The following is a 19002-nucleotide window of genomic DNA, read 5'->3' as shown; positions in this document are numbered from 1 at the left end:
TTTGTAGGAGATAAAGTTTGTGTTAACCACAGGCATCTAACTGAAAATCTAGTGACTTTGGACCAATGTAACCAGAAGTGCCAATTCTTAGTAGTTTTAGGACTCCAAGTCTGAAAAATAAAACAATAAATCAGCTTTAGGGGTGTCAAACATAAGGCCCGGGGGCTAAACTTGGCCAGGTGAAGAATCTGGCCCAACTTTAGAAAATGTGAAGGAGAGCATACATTTTTAAACTTTAACTACAATTTCATTCATTTGTACAGCTTTTTCTATTGATAAAGACTACCCACCCCCACTACCTTCCATTCTACATCAAAGCAATAATTAACAGATAAATGATTAAATGAATGATCAGAAAGTTTTTCAGCTATACTATTAATAACTATGCTCGGCGATTTATCATCCTAATTATAGCATAGTCTGTTATTTTTAAACTTTAAAGTAAATTAACAATTTTTCTAACTGTAATTTTACACATTGATCATGCAGTTTAGCTCACTTTAGCTCAAAGTGGACTGTATGTGGCCCACTATGCAAAATGACCCTGATCTACCTTCTTTATAACGGCCAGCAGGGGGCGAATTCACTGGTTGCAAAAGAAGTTTGATTGTATTGTTTGAGAAAATGTCCCGATTTCACATTTGATTTAGGATCGATCAGAATGAAAACTTTGCCGGAGAGCTCATGGTGACAGTCACTGTTCTCCAGTGTTGTTCAGCGCAGGATGATTTGACATATGATGGTCCCACCTGCATGTAAAATGAGCATGCAGTCAGTTTTATATCTCTGTCGATCATCACGTCCAGTTTTAAAAACCCAAGATGGAAGCCAAAGAGTTGAACTCAGGGCTTCAAAACCGGATGTCACAAAACAGTTTGTGACATAGGCTATGTTTTTATCTTTTAAAAAAATATATACAGTATATGGCTGCTAGAAAATATGTATATGTATTATTTTTGAAGTGTCGAGGATTAAAGTAGCTGTTTTGTTTTAAGTATAATTCCTTCTCTCACTGACCACGTGAGATCGAAGTCATCATTGCTCCTTAGAGACAAGCAAAAGGTTTGGGGAAAAATGTTGGAAAAAAACATTTCTGATGCTGTCTGTTACAGTGATGTTTCTGTGTGCGCTGATTGTCAAGACTTGGAAGGGTCAACTTTAGATAAACAAATAAATAAATAGGTTATAGGTTCGGGTTACCGTTAGGATCATGTAGATGATAACATAGATGTCTTAAAAATTTGGATGCCGTCAAAATGAGATATCATACCGCCATCTAGTGGACAATTCAGAGATTGCTATTATTGCTGGCCCTGTAACAAAATGTTTGTCCATTTTTCCCACAATGCCACGCGCGCATAGCAGTTTTAGAATAAGTAGTTCACATTTATCTGTCACCCACAACAGCTTTGTGGTGCATATGTTAGTGATGTTTGTAGTAAAACTTTACCCTTTTTCATCAAATAAAATGTCGGGTTTTTGGGTTGGTTTTTTTTGCGTAAACCGTAAGTGATCATACCAGTGGGAGAAATGGGGTCATTCTCTTAGCCATGTACTCGCCAGCGCTCTTGTTTCTCTTCAGATCGTATAAATCTTTCGCCTTTTACTAAAGATTTCCGTGGAGAGGAACAACAAGAGTTTTACTCAATTTTTTGATGCCCTACGTTTGTGGGGCTTGTTTTCCATGTTAAAAGAAATAAATGTAATGTTTGAAACTTGTTGCATTATATCCAATGTGAGCTACGTGTCCGTCAGGCCTTCTCTCGACTGCCTTTTTATGCCCACCTTATTTATGTACCAATCCTCCGATATGGACTTTATTGAAACTCGGCAGCAGTTTCATGATGGACTAAGATAAACGTGGAAATTCGTGTTACACCATTCAGAGACTGCTGATTCTTTTATTCAAGAGTCACGTCATGTTTTAAAGGAAACCCCAGATAAATGTTCACCGTTGAGGCGTCTAACAAAACGCAGGAGGCGGGGTCTCCATATTCCCACAATGCCATGCGCGCAAAGCAGTTAGTGTAAGTAGTTCACATGTATCTTGTCTTCCACAACACCTTTGTGGTGCTTGTGCTGGTGCACTTTGTAGTAAAAGTTTATCTTCGCGTATCAATGATAAAGTCAACTTTTTATTAAATAAAATGTCGGGTTTTTGGGTTGGGTTTTTTGTAGGTGATCATACCAGTGGGACAAATGGGGTCATTCTCTTAGGCGTGAACTCGCCAGCACTCGTTTTTCTTCAGATCGTATAAATCTTTCGCCTTTTACTAAAGCTTTCCGTGGAGAGGAACAACAAGAGTTTTACTCAAATTTTTGATGCCCTGGTTTTGTGGGGCTTGCGATCTATTTTAAAACAAACAAATAATTAGTTGCGCCACAGACCGAGAATTCTTGGCTAGCGCACTGTTGTGACTTCTGAGAATAGGTGCATACATTATATACTTCTGACTGTATTTTAATGCATTTCGCAGCTTTTCCGACTTATTAAGACTTCCAAACCTCATTGCCTTTCATACCACATCAAAGTGATTAATTAGCAGATAAACAATTAAAGGACAGGAAAGTTGATATTTTTCAAATATTAAGTAAATTAAGCAAGTACTTATTATATTTTACAACTACAGAACAATCTGTGCAATGAACATGTAAAAGTTTTGAGTTAAAGTTTTGACATTCATCGATCACCCAAACTTTTTATGCACTTTTTTGATCTTAAGTGGGCTGTATGTGGCCCACAATCTAAAACGAGTTTGACATCTCTGATATATAACACTGAAACAAACAGCAGTATCTAGTGCAGTGAAGTATGCTAGATCGGGCTTGGTTGTCACACTTTTCACTCTTTGTGTGAACTAATGATCACTGAAACATCTTTCAATAACCACTCCTTCATTAAATTGAAGTTGAAGGTATAGCTCAAAATACCTATACCTTCTATTTTTGCAGTTAATTGTTACAAAAATAATTAACTATTGACAACACACTGACACTTTGTGACAGGCCATGTTGGTGGTCCCTATAATTATCAGTTGGGTTTCAGTAGAGATTGAAGAGAAATTATGCGTAACTTTGTATTTCATTTTTTCAGATAGAGACATCAGAAAGTTTAGAAATGGACTCCACCTAATGTTACTTAAATTAAACTATGACTATAAATCAGTGAATTATTCGATGTACGAGCAGTGAAATTAGGAATTTACAGTGCTTTAAAATGCAGTTACAAATTCTACTGAGAAGCGATTCCACATTCATGTCTCAGTGTTGATGAGATGTATCACTGACATCATTAAAAATAGAGAGAGGTTTCCGGCATCTTTGAGAAGACAAGCAGTGTTTTGTGCAAGATTTTCTAACTTGAGCAATAGCCAGCAAGCCAGTGCAAACAGATCAGTCTAAAAATCCACGACATCAATATCAACCTGACTCTGAACTGTTGTACTTTTTAAGGTTGATCCATGCTCGATCATCCAGGTGAGGAAACTTACTGAGATTTCCATTTTGAGGTTGCGAGTCTTTAGCTAGCAGTCCTATACCTCAGAGTCACACAAGTCAGTTATGTATGCCCCTGAAATGCCAGAGATACAAGCTTTGTGAGCTTAGTTTGGGCAGACAACACAACAAAACCATACTTTCTTGAGCTGGCTATTGATGAATGACTCAAAACAAACCATTCAGAGAATAAAGAAACAAAAATATCACTGCTTTTAAATGCCTACCCGCAAAATCATTTGTCATGCTCAGAGGCTTGTTAGTCACGTGTGTCAACCAATCCAAAAACTAGTAAGACAACCATCCCAGACTGACCTCTTGTTAAACATTACCACAGGGCTTTAACCAGATAGTGAGAGGTGGATTAATAGCAAAGCGATTAATATCAGCTTTTTAATAAGTGTCTATATTTTAAAGGACTAAAATTGTGTCTTGTCTTTCGATACAAAAACAGCATGAAAATTTTTTTTCACCCATCAAAATAACAAAATACTTCCTTCCTCCAAAGTTTTGTCTGTTTTCCACAAATTGACCACTGCAAACATGTGTGAAATCCACAAAAACAAGCAATGTGACAGCCAACCCTGGTCTACACTATCGGCCCAATCGTGCTAGTATCAGTCTGATACTATAACAGTGTTGGTATCTATAGTATGCCCCTCAAAATGTATTTTATATATACAATTGACTCAACCATCAACACAAAAAGGTTATTATGTCCAGACACTTTTCATATTTAATTTCTGAGGTAGCCTATATTTAGTTTCATTTCCAATAAAATTAAAATTGAACACAATTCAGTGGGCTGGCCATAAAGCATCTGTTCTCTCATGCATGCATGCATTGATCGGACACCGATTCCAGCATTGGTTTTAAAATTCTCAAGAAATGGATTGATTCCCTCCAGCTCTACTTGCTGAGTGTTAGACATTTGCATCCATAAGAAAATGATAAATACAACAGGGACTGGAATATTGGATAAATATGTAATTTTAAATGAAAATCCTTATATTTTTTAAATTCCTCATTAGTTATTTGTCGGACCCAAATAAATATAGAAATCTACTTTACACTATTCAGAGACTGTTGATTCACGCTTTTATTCAAGAATCACGTCATGTTTTATTTTATTTTATTTTATTTTAAAAAGCTGCCTACTTATCTGGGCTACAGCTCCATAGAGCTCCATTCATTTTGCACCAGTGAGAGACAGCTCTGCCCTATTTAACAAGTCTCCCAAGTTTCCCACAATGCCATGCGCGCATAGCAGTTTTAGAATAAGTAGTTCACATTTATCTGTCACGCACAACAGCTTTGTGGTGCATATGTTAGTGATGTTTGTAGTAAAACTTTACCTTTTTTCATCAAATAAAATGTCGGGTTTTTGGGTTGGTTTTTTGCGTAAACCGTAAGTGATCATACCAGTGGGAGAAATGGGGTCATTCTCTTAGCCATGTACTCGCCAGCACTCTTGTTTCTCTTCAGATCGTATAAATCTTTCGCCTTTTACTAAAGATTTCCGTGGAGAGGAACAACAAGAGTTTTACTCAATTTTTTGATGCCCTGCTTTTGTGGGGCTTGTTTTCCATGTTAAAAGAAATAAATGTAATGTTTGAAACTTGTTGTATTATATCCAATGTGAGCTACGTGTCCGTCAGGCCTTCTCTCGTGTGCCTCTTTATGCCCACCTTATTTATGTACCAATCCTCCGATATGGACTTTATTGAAACTCGGCAGCAGTTTCATGATGGACTAAGATAAACGTGGAAATTCGTGTTACACCATTCAGAGACTGCTGATTCTTTTATTCAAGAGTCACGTCATGTTTTAAAGGAAACCCCAGATAAATGTTCACCGTTGAGGCGTCTAACAAAACGCAGGAGGCGGGGTCTCCATATTCCCACAATGCCATGCGCGCAAAGCAGTTAGTGTAAGTAGTTCACATGTATCTTGTCTTCCACAACACCTTTGTGGTGCTTGTGCTGGTGCACTTTGTAGTAAAAGTTTATCTTCGCGTATCAACGATAAAGTCAACTTTTTTTTTCTTTTTTTGCGTAAACCGTAAGTGATTATACCAGTGGGAGAAATGGGGTCATTCTCTTAGCCGTGAAGTCGCCAGCACTCTTGTTTCTCTTCAGATCGTATAAATCTTTCGCCTTTTACTAAAGATTTCCGTGGAGAGGAACAACAAGAGTTTCAATCAATTTTTTGATGTCCTGCGTTTGTGGGGCTTGTTTTCCATGTAAAAAATTAAATGCGACTTAAGCGAGGTTTGGTTTTTTACATCAGTTGGATGAAAATCTTCCCCAGAAACGCCCACGTGATACGGGAAGTTACAACAACGGCAGCTCTTCTCTATTTATAAAACTTGAAACTCGGTAGCAGTTTCACGATAGAGTCAGACAAACATAGAACTCAATATTACACCATTCTGAGACCGTTGATTATTTTATTCAAGAGTCCCATCATGTTTTAAAATGAAGAAGCGTTTAAAAGACACAGGGGGCGGGGTCTCCATATTCCCACAATACCATGCACTTGCCATGAAACAGCTTTAAGTGTTTCACATTTATTTGTCACCTCCAATAACTTTGTAGTGCATGTATTATGGATATTTGTAGTAAATGTTTATCTTTGCGTATCAAAGATAAACTCAGATTTTTTTGAGTAAACTAAGTGATCATACCATTGCGCTAAATGGCGTCATTCTCTTAAGCGTGGTTTTGTTGGCAGTTTTATTTAACTTCAGATTGCATAGATCTTTTGCGTATTACTAAAATTTTAACAACAACAACAATAACAATAACAGTCTGAATTAATTTGACGATGCCTTGCATTAGTGCGGTTCTCTTACAATGTTAAAGGAGAGAGCCATAGTTATAAGGTTAAGTAGTCACTGTGTCAGCTGTAATGCACCCCTATGACCACTAGGATAAACACTAAGTAAAGCAATGATGTGCACACACACACTGCACAGTTTTGCAAGTGCGTCTGTCAGAGCCGACACAAAGCCTTGCTCGTTCCGTGTTTACGGTAGCGCAAAGTCTACAATGACTGTAGACGGTTACGTCTTTTCATTGGCCCGGGGTCTACGGTGAACATAGGCACAGACCCTGGCCCAATAGAAGCGCTGAATCCCACTGTAGACTACCAAGCTTCTGTCGACGGAAGTTGCGTCACCAAAATAACAACACGTAGCGGGACAGCGGAGCAGCCGGCAACTCCGCTGTTTTTCTGGAAACTGGCATTTCTTTTATTTTTACGGTAAATTATTGACTCTAAGACGCTCCTGGATTTAACTGAAATTACACGAGGCTGAATTGCTCATTTAACCCTTTTACTTTATGGTAAATGTTAGCTGCGCGCTAACCAACATCTAATGTATTACGCCAATTTCTCTTCTTTTCAGTGGCTACAACTGATGATGGCGACACTAGAATATCGTGTTATAAATCCAGATGCCCCTGCACCTCGTCAGCAGGCCGGGTGAGAAGTATGGTCTTCACCAAACCTCCTCAGGAGCTGCTCAGCCGAGTCACTGCCTTCACTCACGCACAAAAGCTTCTTCGAGCAGAGGGTATCCACGCACCTTCACGTCAGCAGTGCCCGGTGGTGCTTTCGGCGGCTCGTTGCAAACGATGTGAGATATATGAAGTAGTAAGTGTATAGTAAGTGTAGTATGTCATACTAGGCAGGTTTACTGCATTTCCATTTACAACACATTTACCCGTGTATGGCTATTGTCAGTATATGTTGCTCGTTGTAAACTTTCTTTAAGTGACATTCATTTAACATTCACAATGATATTGTTGATGGTAACGTGTATGATTACAGCATATCTGACAGGCACTTTTGACTGTACACAGTTGATTTGGTAAAGCCCCTTGCATTGCGTTCATAATCAAGTTCACTGATTGACTGTCCTGCATGTTTCATCTTGTTCTCTCTATAAACTCCACAAGATGCTCGGTTGAACTTTCCCTCCTCCGAGGTAAACTTTTATTAAACTCTTAATAATCAGTCATGGGTCTCTACTTCTCACCTTCCGGTGTTACACTCTCAAGACTCCGGGTGGAACATACAGGTAAATGCAATTCCCATTGCTACACTGCAGTGCTGTTTTCATGTATTCCTGTTTCATCCACTTTAATAAAGTGTCATGTGTTACAGTAACAGTGAGTTGCGGAATCACTTAAAGAATCCCTAAGTTGGGCTTTAATCTGCCTTCAGCATCACAATAGTCCTAAGGTCACTGACAAAACATACAAGTACAAATAAATAAATCAGTTGGTCACCCCCAGAAACGCCCCTGTGATACAGGAAGTTGTGTCAACGGCAGCTCTTCTCTATTTATAAAACTGTACTTTATTGAAACTCAGCAGCAGTTTCATAATAGACTCAGATAAACATATAAATCAATGTCACACCATTCAGAGACTATTGATTCTTTTATTCAAGAGTCACCTCATGTTTTAAAGGAAAAACAAGACATTTGGTCATCGTTGAGACGCTTAACAAAACGCAGGGGGCGGGGTCTCCATATTCCCACAATGCCACGCGCGCAAAGCAGCTTTAGAATAAGTATTTCACATTTATCTCTCGCCCGCAATAACTTTTTGGTGCATTTATTACGGATATTTATAGTAAAGGTTTATCTTTGCGCATGAAAGATAAACTCAGAAGTTTGTTTGAGTAAACCGTAAGTGATTATACCAGTGGGACAAATGGGGTCATTCACTTAGCCGTAGCCTCGTCAGCGCTCTTGTTTCTCTTCAGATCGTATAAATCTTTCGCCTTTTACTAAAGATTTCCGTGGAGAGGAACAGTAAGAGTTTTACTCAATTTTTTGATGCCCTACGTTTGTGGGGCTTGTTCTATATGTTAAAAATAGTAATGTGTTCCTTTAGCGTTATGTTCTTAAAACTCAAAGCGTGTCTTCGGTGTTACCAATATGCGATGAACGCACCAAGTTCATTTATTTGTCGCGCACACAACCTAACATTACGACATGTGGTGAAATGCTTATTACTGTGCAATGCCCGATTATTAAACGACGGTAGAGTTTAAAGATTTACAGATTATGATAAAATGTAATGATTAGAAATAATAAATTTTATTTATAAAGCGCCTGTCAATACACCCAAGGACACTGTGCAATAGGATAAAACACATAATAGAACAATGACACAAAATTAACAGTAAAAAAGAATGTGCAATTAAAGATTTAGGAGAGAAATTATAATCAGTGTGAGAGTCCAGTCCTACACCTGGTTCAGGGCCCAAATAGCCTGGGGGAAGAAGCTCCTCTTCATTCTCTCTGGTTTGGCCTTAAGGGAGCAGAAGCGCTTCCCAGACCTCAACAGTGAGAAAAGTCCATTGTTGGGATGGGAGAGGTCCATCATAATCTTCCTGGTTTTGTTCTAGCACCGCTTGGTGTAGATGGACAGCAGGTCAGTAAGATCTGATCGGTCGAGCGCACCACTCTTTGCAGATCTCGTCTGTCCTGCTTGGTGCTGTTTCTAAACCAGGTGCAAATGTTTCCCATCAGGATGCTCTCGATGGAAGTTCTTAAGCACCCTCAGTGGCAGATGGAAGTCTCCAAGCCTTCTGAGGAAGTAGAGAGGTTCGTGAGATTTCTTAAACAGGGTGTTAATGTGACAGGACCATGACAGGTCCTGAGTTATGTGTACACCTAGGTACCGGAAACTGTCCACTCTCTCCACTCCCAATATGAACACACACGAAGTAAAAGAATGATGTGGCACAATGCAATCACTGCACAGCTTTGCTAGTATCTGCTTATGATATTTTCTAACTATCGCCTCACAGTGGATGTTAGAGCTTTAAAAAAATTTAACCTGTGGACATCACATTTTGGGTTGTCTAGACCACAATACTAAATTTTACACACATAGGTGTAAACATGTTCCCACGGGGGGAAAAGTTTTAAGTAGCAGTTTTGGAATGAAATGTTTCGTGTTCCACGTTCAGAAGTCTTTTACTGTTCCTTGTTTCACCTTTGTAACAGACATACGTCTTCCTGCAACTGTTAGCGGCGCTTCAAATAAGCCATATTGCTGAAAGGGGCACAGTTGTTGTTTCTCATTTTGTTTTTGTACTCAGGAAAAATGCCGCTGTGTTCAGACACCAAATAAAGAGTTTTTCACTTTTGTGACTTAGTGTTCTATCAAAATTTAAAACGAATGTCCTCATATGTGGATATCATTTTTCTCAGAAACTACATCAGGTGAAAGATAATTCTTTGTTTTTCCATTCATCGGGTCCCAATCAGCGCAAATAGCAACGAGAAATTAAAAATGCATGCCATGAAAGAGTTCGGAAGAGAAAAAACAAACTATCCGCTTCTTTCTCTCTCCGTCCGCTGGTCGGCAGCAGTGCGCATAGAAGCGGGTTTCCAACAACCAATAAAATCCGAAGAAAGGGGACGGCAAACGGAACTAAATGGCTGCTCCCTTATAAGCACAAGTTAACGAGAGTACATTTATTTAAATCTGTTTGTAGATTAAATGTAAACAGTGCGCGACGTAAAAGAGCGCGAGCGTCTACACGCGGACCTTTATTCCTGCTGTTGAGAAGTTTGAATCCCTCAGCCGAGGACAGTCATGGTTGCTACTGATACTGTAAAAGCTGAAGTTTTTAATGACTGTGACAGTTGTGCTGATTTCACACACAGCACGCGGGGCAGCGGAATAATGAGAGCGCCATCTGGAAAGATTTTACTAGAACTAATGTTGATGCAGGGTTTATAAGAGGACTGTGAGCAGAGGTGAGGGATTCACAGTGTTGTGCAAAACGTGACTTCCGGTGTTTGTTTTTACGTCTCCTATAGCTGCTTACATTGGTAGATAGGCTGTACTCAAGCGGGGATTTACGAAGGTATCAACTATAAAGTAAGGAAATTACCTGTTGCGCAAATATCATTATTGTATCTAGGTTATAAAATATCTTTATAGACCTAGTATGTTATATTTCTTGCGATTTCTGCTGCCGTATTGGCTGGATCTCTCCTAAAAACAGACATTTTTAATGTCAAAGAGACTTTTTAGCTGGGTAAATAAAGGATATGTAAAAGTCACGTTGCCACAAACTTGCAGTTTCTACCTTGTGACAATAGTGTTGTTTGCTATATCATATATCACATGATATCATTCATGAGCCATATGTTTGACATATGTTTGAGAAATTATACACCAACAAGTCACAACAGTTTAAATACAGTCAGTCAATTTTTGCCAGTTACAGAAATCACTTTTCTGGCACTATATCGGCATCTCTGATGATGCTTTGCATAGACCTTTTCCATATCCATTTGTTGAGAACAAATGATTATGCAAACTCACACCTCACTACATGCTCCACACATGCATTCACTTCAGGAACAAAGTCTCAAGAGAACTGCACCAGAGTGTAAACGAAAAGGAAAGCGGACCCTGGGAGCACCGAAGGCAGTTTTGTGAGTTGCACACTAATAATTGGAAGAGAAAATTCTCAGCTGACTCCTACCTGTCTTGGATTGTCAGGGGGTGGATATGGTATACACAAGCCTATCAGTGCATTGCTCAGTATGAAGGTTCCTCAAAGAGTTCACACTCCTATAGAAGTCTTGCGACAGCTGCAGGACATTTGTTGAATAGCGGCAGAGCATGGCTCCACGCAGATTTACTGTTGAGCTCTTCGTCCCTAATAATGGATGCATCAGAATAGTGACAGGTGCTACTGAAGGGTGTCATGTTGTGGTTAGTGTAGACAGTGCTGCGAGGCAAATTACCAATACTGACAAACTGACAAGCTAAACTCAGAGATACAGGAGCAGAGTGTGCACAGATGGATCTTTGTGGGTGTGTCTTAGCATCAGTTAATTTAACAGAGGCTATAGTCAAAATCCTGGAGCAAACTGAGGAAGTAACACATTCAGGATGCCAAGATGACCCATCTCTTTCGTCTGTGATTATGTGCACCCAGGCCCTCAGTGCTGCACTGACCAAACTTACAGTAAACAAGGGTGTGAGAGGTCTGTAGGAGACTTAGAAGTTAATAGATCTGCTTCAGACCCAACTCCTTCTTCATATAGCTTAAACTGTAATGTTAGGTCATATTAAGAGCACTTCTTTATCTGGATTTGGTAATCCCATAAAAGTCTTTATCTGTAAAAATATTTATTTTTATATGTAAAAGTTAGGCTTTCTGTCTTGCAGTGTAACGCTCTCTTTAACTTATGTGCCACCAAAAAGCTTCCTTTTAGCAATTGTGATTAAATGATATGATGCAGTAAATATAAATAAAAAAATAATATTTTCACTCAGGAAAAAAGTTTCTTTATGAAACTGCTTATAAAAAAGTTTGATTGATGGATTTTTAATGGCACATGACTTCAGGGAAGAGTCATTGCTGCTGACTACCCCTTGTTTTCAGAAATGGTCACTTCACGGCAAACTAATACAGAATACAAGCCATAGAAAAAATAAATATACCATTTATTCTCAGATGAGGTTTTATTTTCTACATTTTAAAGAAAGCATCACAGACAGTTCTTAAGAGCATTTTTGGTTTAATTCTTTAGCCACTACAAGCATTACACCCACTTGTATTAAATGGTGCAAACACACTAAACAATTTAATGTATAGCACTGATGTTTTCTTACACAGATTTTTTTCTTATCTTGGTTAAGGTTTTCAGAGTCATACATGTGAAATTATTTACAAATCCAATCAAAGAAAATTTTGCTCTTTTCAAACTTTAAATTAAATCAAACACTTGCATAACTACGCCGTTCACAGCAAAGCCAATAAATCAGCTAAATGTCTCTTCATTGCAGGCATTAGTGAAAATGACTTTTAAACTATTATGTCGAAGGCACAGCTATATTTAGCTTTTCTATTAGTAGTAAATGTAGAAAATCAGGACCTCCAGTTCTCGCTAATACTTTTCGTTATTATGCAATGGATTTTCCATTTCATATCAGGTTGATTAAGTCACAGTGATCTCCTGCAGCAGATCGGCAGGGAAGTAGCCCAGCTTGCGTCCAGTGCTGACCTTCAAGTAGCCGCCTTTCTCATCTCCTTTCTTCACCACAATCTGAAACACAGAGTGACAACAGATTAAGCAACCTTTTTATTATAAAGACAAAGAACTTTGATTTACAATTTGGGTCATAATTTATAAAAGACACATCTTTGTACAAAAACACAGTGGATTTCAAATCAAGCAATAGAAATGTATTGAAGTGCAGACTTTTGACTTTAATTCAAGTGGTTTTACACACTTTCTTGCAGAAAAGAAAATGCACTATCTTATGTGCGCGCGCGCGCACACACACACACACACACACACACACACATACCTGTCTGTGAAGGTTCTCAGTCATCCAGGTCATCGTAGTCTAAGGAGCTTGGAAAGGAAAGCGTTCCAGATTTTAAGCCCTATGGGAGTGTCCCCAAGAGGGTCACAGACCCCCTGTTGATCCTAAAATCTGGGACTCCATACCAATTGCTCTTAGAACTGAAGAAGCTTCTCAGATGAGAGGTGAAACATCTTCAAGGAAACTTAAAGATCCCAGATGCTTTTCTTTCCAAGCTCCTTAAACCACACACACACACACACATACTGAACTTACCTGGTCTTTCTTGAGTGTAATTTGTCCCATCTCTCTGTTCCCCACAAAGGAGCGCGTCACCTTGTAAACTCTTTCTGATGCTCGGACTTTTATGAGGTAGTTGGCGGGGAAGTAGCCGGACTTCTCTCCCATCTTTCCCTGACAACACAGAGCAGAATTTGTGTACTCATCATCAATAGCACAAACTGAAACAGCATTTGTAAACCCCTAAGAACTTTAACTCACTCTCCACCACTCTTCATTGGAGTCATCCAACACTGTGATCCGATCACCAGGGCTAGAAAACACATTCTCAGTAAGTGCTTTTGTCACTGGCTTTATATTAAAACTGAAAGTTGATTAAATTTAGCAAAATAGAAATAATTATTCATTAGTGTTCAGATTTGATTGTGATTTTCTTACTGAAAGTCAAGGTCATCTTTCTCAATGGCCTTGAAGCGGTAGAGAGCCAGGTAATAGTGGGACTGGGAGAAAGTGCCTTTAGTCTAGGGACAAAAAAAGCATGGATGCTAGTTTATATGACAAATGTTATTAAGTTTAAATAAAAAAAAAAAACATGCACGTATGGTGCTACTTAGCAACAAAGCGTTACATGTATGCAATAATCGACTGCTTACCTTGTCATCTGCTTTGTCTCCTCCTTTCTCTTTTTTATCATCAGGCTTCCCTGTTTGAGTATCAGACATCACACAATCATATCTTTTATGACTAACTTGCATATTTTACACCACAGACATAAGCTCTTGCTTTAACTCTACCTTCTCCTCCCTCCTCATTCTCTTTGGGCTGTTGGTTCTCCTCTTCCTCCTCTTCCATCATCATCATCATCTAGAGGACACAGCATTGTTAAAACAGCACTGATCTCATATTTTATATATAAAACATGAAATCTGTTCTTAAAATGATTTCAAACACTGCATTTTCTTGATTACATAAATTGTATTTATTTTGTTTGCAGTGAGTCAATCCCTGAAAACTGTTGAAATTCATAGATTTTATGTTTTGATTAAGATTATTATAAATGCTTACATTTTTCTTATCATTTTCATTCTTCTTACGCTCCTTATTTGCCATGATGACGCCAACCCGCAGGGTGTCAAAAACTGGGTCGTTCCGGTTTGGGTTGTCTGGTTAAGGACAGGGATAAACACAAAATCAACATGGAGTATAAGAATTGCTACACTACACTAGATTGACTAGTCTATGTTTTCAAGATCCCGAAGAGTTAATCTAAAAAGGAAAACTACATTTACTCATTCAGATATTTCTAAACATCTGCAGATTCCAAGATCATCAGTTCAAACAATTGTACATAAGTTATTCAAATGTGTCACCAGATTGCCGAGATCTGGAAGAAGACTCGAATGTCACCTGCAGAAGAGTGAAGGAACCCAGGAACCACTAAGATTCAAGCCTGCCATGAACTTGAAACTGTTCAAATACCAGTGTCACTGTCCACAGTGTAGTAACTTTTACATCACTCTGGACGGAGTGGGTGTTGACCAAGAAAGAAACCTCTGCTCCAAAAACAGCACTTTCAAGCTTGGTCAAGATTTGCAGCAGCCCACATGGACAAGTCAAATGCCTTCTGGAGAAAAATGTTATGATCAGACAAGACAAAGATATAACTATTTGGCCACAATGACAAGTGGTATTTTTGGAGGAGTAAAGGTGAAGCTTTCAGACCTAAGGACACTGTACCAACTGTTAAGCATGGTGGTAGTAGCATCATGCTTTGGGGCTGTTTTGCTGCCAGTGGTACTGTTATAGTATACAAAGCGGACGGAATAATGAACAAGGAGGACTACCTACAAATTCTTCAAATTCACCTCAAATCAACAGCTAGATGGTTGAAACCTGGGCACAGCTGTGTATTCCAAAAGAACAATGATCCCAAACATGCATCAAAACTGGTTTTGGAATGGATAAAGCTGGCTAACATTGAGTTTCTGCAATGGTCTTTAACTTCAAACCTAAAAATGTGTGGACTATGCTGGTTGGATAGCAGGAAGCCAACAAATTTATACTAATTCTGCCAACATGAATGGTCAAGTGTATTATTATGTCAGAAGCTCGTTGATGGCTACCATTTTTTCTGGTCGGGGTATACCTTGCTGAGAGACACTGAACCAATTTTTAGTGGGGTTGTATGTATATATTTGAGACCACATGTATACTTTTGACCCCTGTATAGATTATAGATTATAAACTTGTGTACCCAATTATTGTTTTTTTCAAGTCACTAAGGGTGTATACTGTACAATCATTTCCCCCTGGAACAAGAACAAATCAAAGAATTAAAATGCTAAAATTACCGTGACCTTCGTGATAAATTCTTCTTATTATTAAATCACTGATATTTAGCAGTTGGAGCCACTTCAGTTGCTGCACGGAGGACCAGGGGAAATAACAAAGTGAAGGTAAGTGAATGTGAATTATGGAGGGAAAATAACCAAACAAGTGTTTGCTGTTTCACTTTACTTGTTTTTTTATTTTATTTTAGTGTTAACTAAATGTATGTTATAGTGACACAACACATTCTGCTGTTTTTCTAAGAAATATTATTTCCCAACACAAAGGTCAGAATGTTGCTTGAACGTCTGCTTTACACTGTCCTTTAAAAATGTTTTTCTTTTTAAATTTTTAAGTTTAAAAATCTTTAAATGCAGCTTGTTAAATATAATGATTGTAAGTGTTGCTAAAGAGAAAATGCAGACACCGTGCTTAGTTTCCTTTGTGATAGCAGCCTTGAATTTAAGGTTAAGAAATTTATATACACAAGAGATATATTGCCATTCCAGATTCAGTGGACTCACTTGGGTCTGGTTGGTCACTGCTGTACAGAGGGGAGCTGTAGGCCCTTCTGAATCCAGGCGGCTAAAGGAAAGAAGAAAAAAAGTGTTTTAAAAAGTTTTAAAAAATATATCTCTCTCACTCTCAAGGGCAGTAAAAGGAAACTGCAGATGTTACAAATATAGTTTCATATTCAGTGCACATCAGCAAACTCACAATTTTGCCAAAACACCTCTGAAACTCAACATACGACTGACATGAGTGGTGGATGTTGGTCTTACAGTTTTTGCATCTCAGGCAAAATTTGTTGTTCACTGAAAGATGAGGAACCAAAATTAACAGTCTCAATCTTTAGAACAAATGCCTATGGGATTATATGATGATTGATTATTTATATCATTAATATAAAAAACAGCACTTACAGACTATCATTCGAGCGCAGACGTCACAAAACTTGGGCTTCTTGCAGTAGTGGTCCTTGAATTTGTGGGGTTTGTCATTGACCCGGACAAGCTCTAAAGGAGGTTCTGGTTCCTTCTCCTCCACCTCCACTTCCTCCTCATATATGAAATAGACCTGCAGACCCAAGGGACATATGTCAGACAAAAAAAACCCAACAACAAAGATGTGATAGAGTTGTTATATAAGTTGTTATTAAAGTTTTTAAATGTTAAACATACTGAGCTGCCAGTGTCAATGTCACACAGTATTATGAAGTATTACATTAGTGTCTTGCCTTGTTTGTTTATCAGCTGGTACCTGATCTCTGTCTTACATTTAGCTTTTCAGGACCTAGTGAATAACATTTCGATGACTAATGTCAGCCAGCAATGCTCATTTTTTTTCCATAAGGTTGTATAAGACAGGGACACTTAAGCTCATATTGTTTCCAGCTGATGCTGCACTGCAACCATGTCCCAGTTGGTGGCTATTTTAAACAGCCCAAGAATTGCACTGCTAATGACGGGGGGTTGACATGGTGCTGTCACTCACAGTGTCTCCGTCCTCCCTCACTACATTGTCAGGAGCTGGGGGGTTGTCATGGATATCCACAGAGTTTTTGTCATCGTCCCTAACACACACACACACACACACACACACAAAGAAAAAACACACTCAGCCATGAGTGAGGTTAACTGGTGCGGCTATAGATAGTTATTTTGTTTATTCTCAACATTATGATCACTTTTAATTCTAAAGGAACATGTAAGCATATAAAGTGAGGAACAAGGTTTTGCCTATAAACAATCTTAAAAAAACGACACACAATTTAAAGTGAAACTACCATTCCACCTTAAAATAGTAGAATCATGGCAATTTAATATAAGACTCAATTTGTTTAAGGATATCCTTGCCGCACATTCTTTCAAGTGGACATAGAGCTGCTTTAGACATGATGCTCTAGAATATTTTTACGGCATGGGCTACTGCAGTATTTAGTAAACAGGAAATGGAATTAAGACTTAAATGGTAAACAAGTGCTACAACTAAGCCAATAAAATGAGTATCAAGAGGCGAGTATATTGATTTTAAGAATTATACTTACGGATCCATGGTTTGATGTAGACAGCGTTAGTTCACCTCCACCTAGAAAGTAAAGAATTAGGTGTTGTTTTTTTTCCCCAAAAGATTATGAGACAATTTAATAAAAGTTATATCATGAGAGAATGTATTACTAATTATTTGTTTACTCAAAACTTTGAAATACTTAGCCCATATCCACTATTATGTCAAATTGTTTTCAAAGTAGGTGCTACTGAAAAGTCAAATACATATTTCTGAACTTCTTTGAGGGAAGTTGAAAGAAATATCAGAAAATAAGCCTGCATTTGGTTTTGATTAAAAATGTATTTAAAAAGTATCAAATATGATAATACAATAGAAAATATATTCCTGTGTCTGTGTGAACGCTACATGCACTTGCATATCCACACAGTGTTAGAATGTGCTCGTCTTCTATACTATTCTAGGGTTGTGAAATTTAATCTCATCACAGCTAAATTTGGCTGCCTCTGTCAGCCTGGAAAAAAGCAACAAAAAATAAAAAAAACGTTATGGAAATAATAAAAATCTGAGTTTGTAAAGTGACAGAGATAATCTCAGAGTTGGGGTTGTTTAGCTCATGTTTTAAAACTAATGGAACTTCACTCAAATTATTTCAAATAAACTGAGTGATTATAACACAGGTCATGCACAAATATTTTTTCATTAAAAACATTCTTTAAACTACAGTATTGGCCTACCTTTTGTCTAAATTTGTACAGATCGCACTGAAGAAATCATAAATCCGTTGTGCTGGCAAAATCTTAGTGAATGGGTTTTCACCTGCTGGCAATGACCAGAGCCCTGTATGGTCAGTATGTTACAAAGCAGCTTCACTTCAGGCCCTCGGGATGCTGGGCTGTCAAAAAGTCTGGTCCCTCTGTGTTCTTTAGATATTTTCCAAAGTGACTTTAGGTTGTAGTTTGAGTGTATATCTGGAGATGTGTATCTATGATTTTGGGTGTGTGCTTGTGTGCATGCCAGGCTTAGCGGTCCTATGTCAAGCTGACACTTTGCAACAGCTGAGGACCTTGGACTGAGCACCGATGACGGGGGGAAATCAGATACAATTTCTCCTTCTGTCTTCAATACATCTCTTTCCCCTTGTCCCACTTGTTCAAATTAACAATGCCGGTGGCCTTTATAATAAACATATTTTTTCCATATCATGCTGTATCTGTGTGCATATGAATTATTATCGTTGTGCTATACAGTTATGATATGCCCCTTACTATGTTTTACTATATATATCTTTATATATATATATATATATATATATATATATATGTGTGTATATATATATATATATATATATATATATATATATATATATATATGCCTAGAGTATGTTTAACTTTTCATTTAAAATTCGTGATGTGGGCCACAAATGCAGTGTAGACAGGCGGAAGTGAATCCACTATTGTCAAGTGAACACATGTTATTATTCTGTCATTATCATGTCCTCTGTCAAGGAGCTGAACACAGCTTCATTCAGGTCTGTCTGGAACACTACAAAGGTCCCGTTGCATGTCGGGTA

At 38.2% G+C, this 19002-nt stretch overlaps 1 protein-coding gene, 1 long non-coding RNA gene and 5 other non-coding genes across 7 annotated transcripts; 6 read left to right on the top strand and 1 right to left on the bottom strand.

The window, feature by feature from the left end:
• The first annotated feature begins 1563 nt into the window (after nt 1-1563).
• Nucleotides 1564-1676, top strand: LOC146363997 (U5 spliceosomal RNA). Its single transcript, XR_014799109.1, has one exon. It is a non-coding gene; the product is annotated as a U5 spliceosomal RNA (small nuclear RNA).
• Nucleotides 1677-2231: 555 nt separating this feature from the next.
• Nucleotides 2232-2343, top strand: LOC146363996 (U5 spliceosomal RNA). Its single transcript, XR_014799113.1, has one exon. It is a non-coding gene; the product is annotated as a U5 spliceosomal RNA (small nuclear RNA).
• Nucleotides 2344-4960: 2617 nt separating this feature from the next.
• Nucleotides 4961-5074, top strand: LOC146363995 (U5 spliceosomal RNA). Its single transcript, XR_014799127.1, has one exon. It is a non-coding gene; the product is annotated as a U5 spliceosomal RNA (small nuclear RNA).
• Nucleotides 5075-5613: 539 nt separating this feature from the next.
• Nucleotides 5614-5727, top strand: LOC146363994 (U5 spliceosomal RNA). The gene has a single exon (XR_014799112.1). It is a non-coding gene; the product is annotated as a U5 spliceosomal RNA (small nuclear RNA).
• A 563-nt stretch (nt 5728-6290) lies between these two features.
• Nucleotides 6291-7668, top strand: LOC146363993 (uncharacterized). The gene is made up of 2 exons (XR_014798972.1): nt 6291-6759; nt 6905-7668. It is a non-coding gene; the product is annotated as an uncharacterized LOC146363993 (long non-coding RNA).
• Nucleotides 7669-8251: 583 nt separating this feature from the next.
• On the top strand, nt 8252-8365 carry LOC146363992 (U5 spliceosomal RNA). The gene has a single exon (XR_014799110.1). It is a non-coding gene; the product is annotated as a U5 spliceosomal RNA (small nuclear RNA).
• A 3635-nt stretch (nt 8366-12000) lies between these two features.
• stac3 (SH3 and cysteine rich domain 3) lies at nt 12001-18582 on the bottom strand. The gene is made up of 13 exons (XM_084917761.1): nt 18167-18582; nt 17470-17510; nt 16917-16995; nt 16346-16499; nt 16140-16237; nt 15947-16007; nt 14160-14257; nt 13889-13958; nt 13748-13797; nt 13533-13615; nt 13356-13407; nt 13131-13268; nt 12001-12592 (listed from the first exon to the last, which is right to left on the bottom strand). The coding sequence occupies exons 2-13, from the start codon at nt 17475-17477 to the stop codon at nt 12485-12487; spliced, it is 999 nt and encodes a 332-aa protein (XP_084773887.1). The 5' UTR covers nt 17478-17510; nt 18167-18582; the 3' UTR covers nt 12001-12484.
• Nucleotides 18583-19002: the final 420 nt, after the last annotated feature.

The sequence above is a fragment of the Perissodus microlepis genome, chromosome 20, assembly GCF_051167445.1.
Source record: "Perissodus microlepis isolate ML-2025 ecotype Zambia chromosome 20, ASM5116744v1, whole genome shotgun sequence".
NCBI lineage: Eukaryota > Metazoa > Chordata > Actinopteri > Cichliformes > Cichlidae > Perissodus > Perissodus microlepis.
Note: the sequence above shows the minus strand (reverse complement) of the source record. Positions and strands in the feature narration are given on the sequence as shown.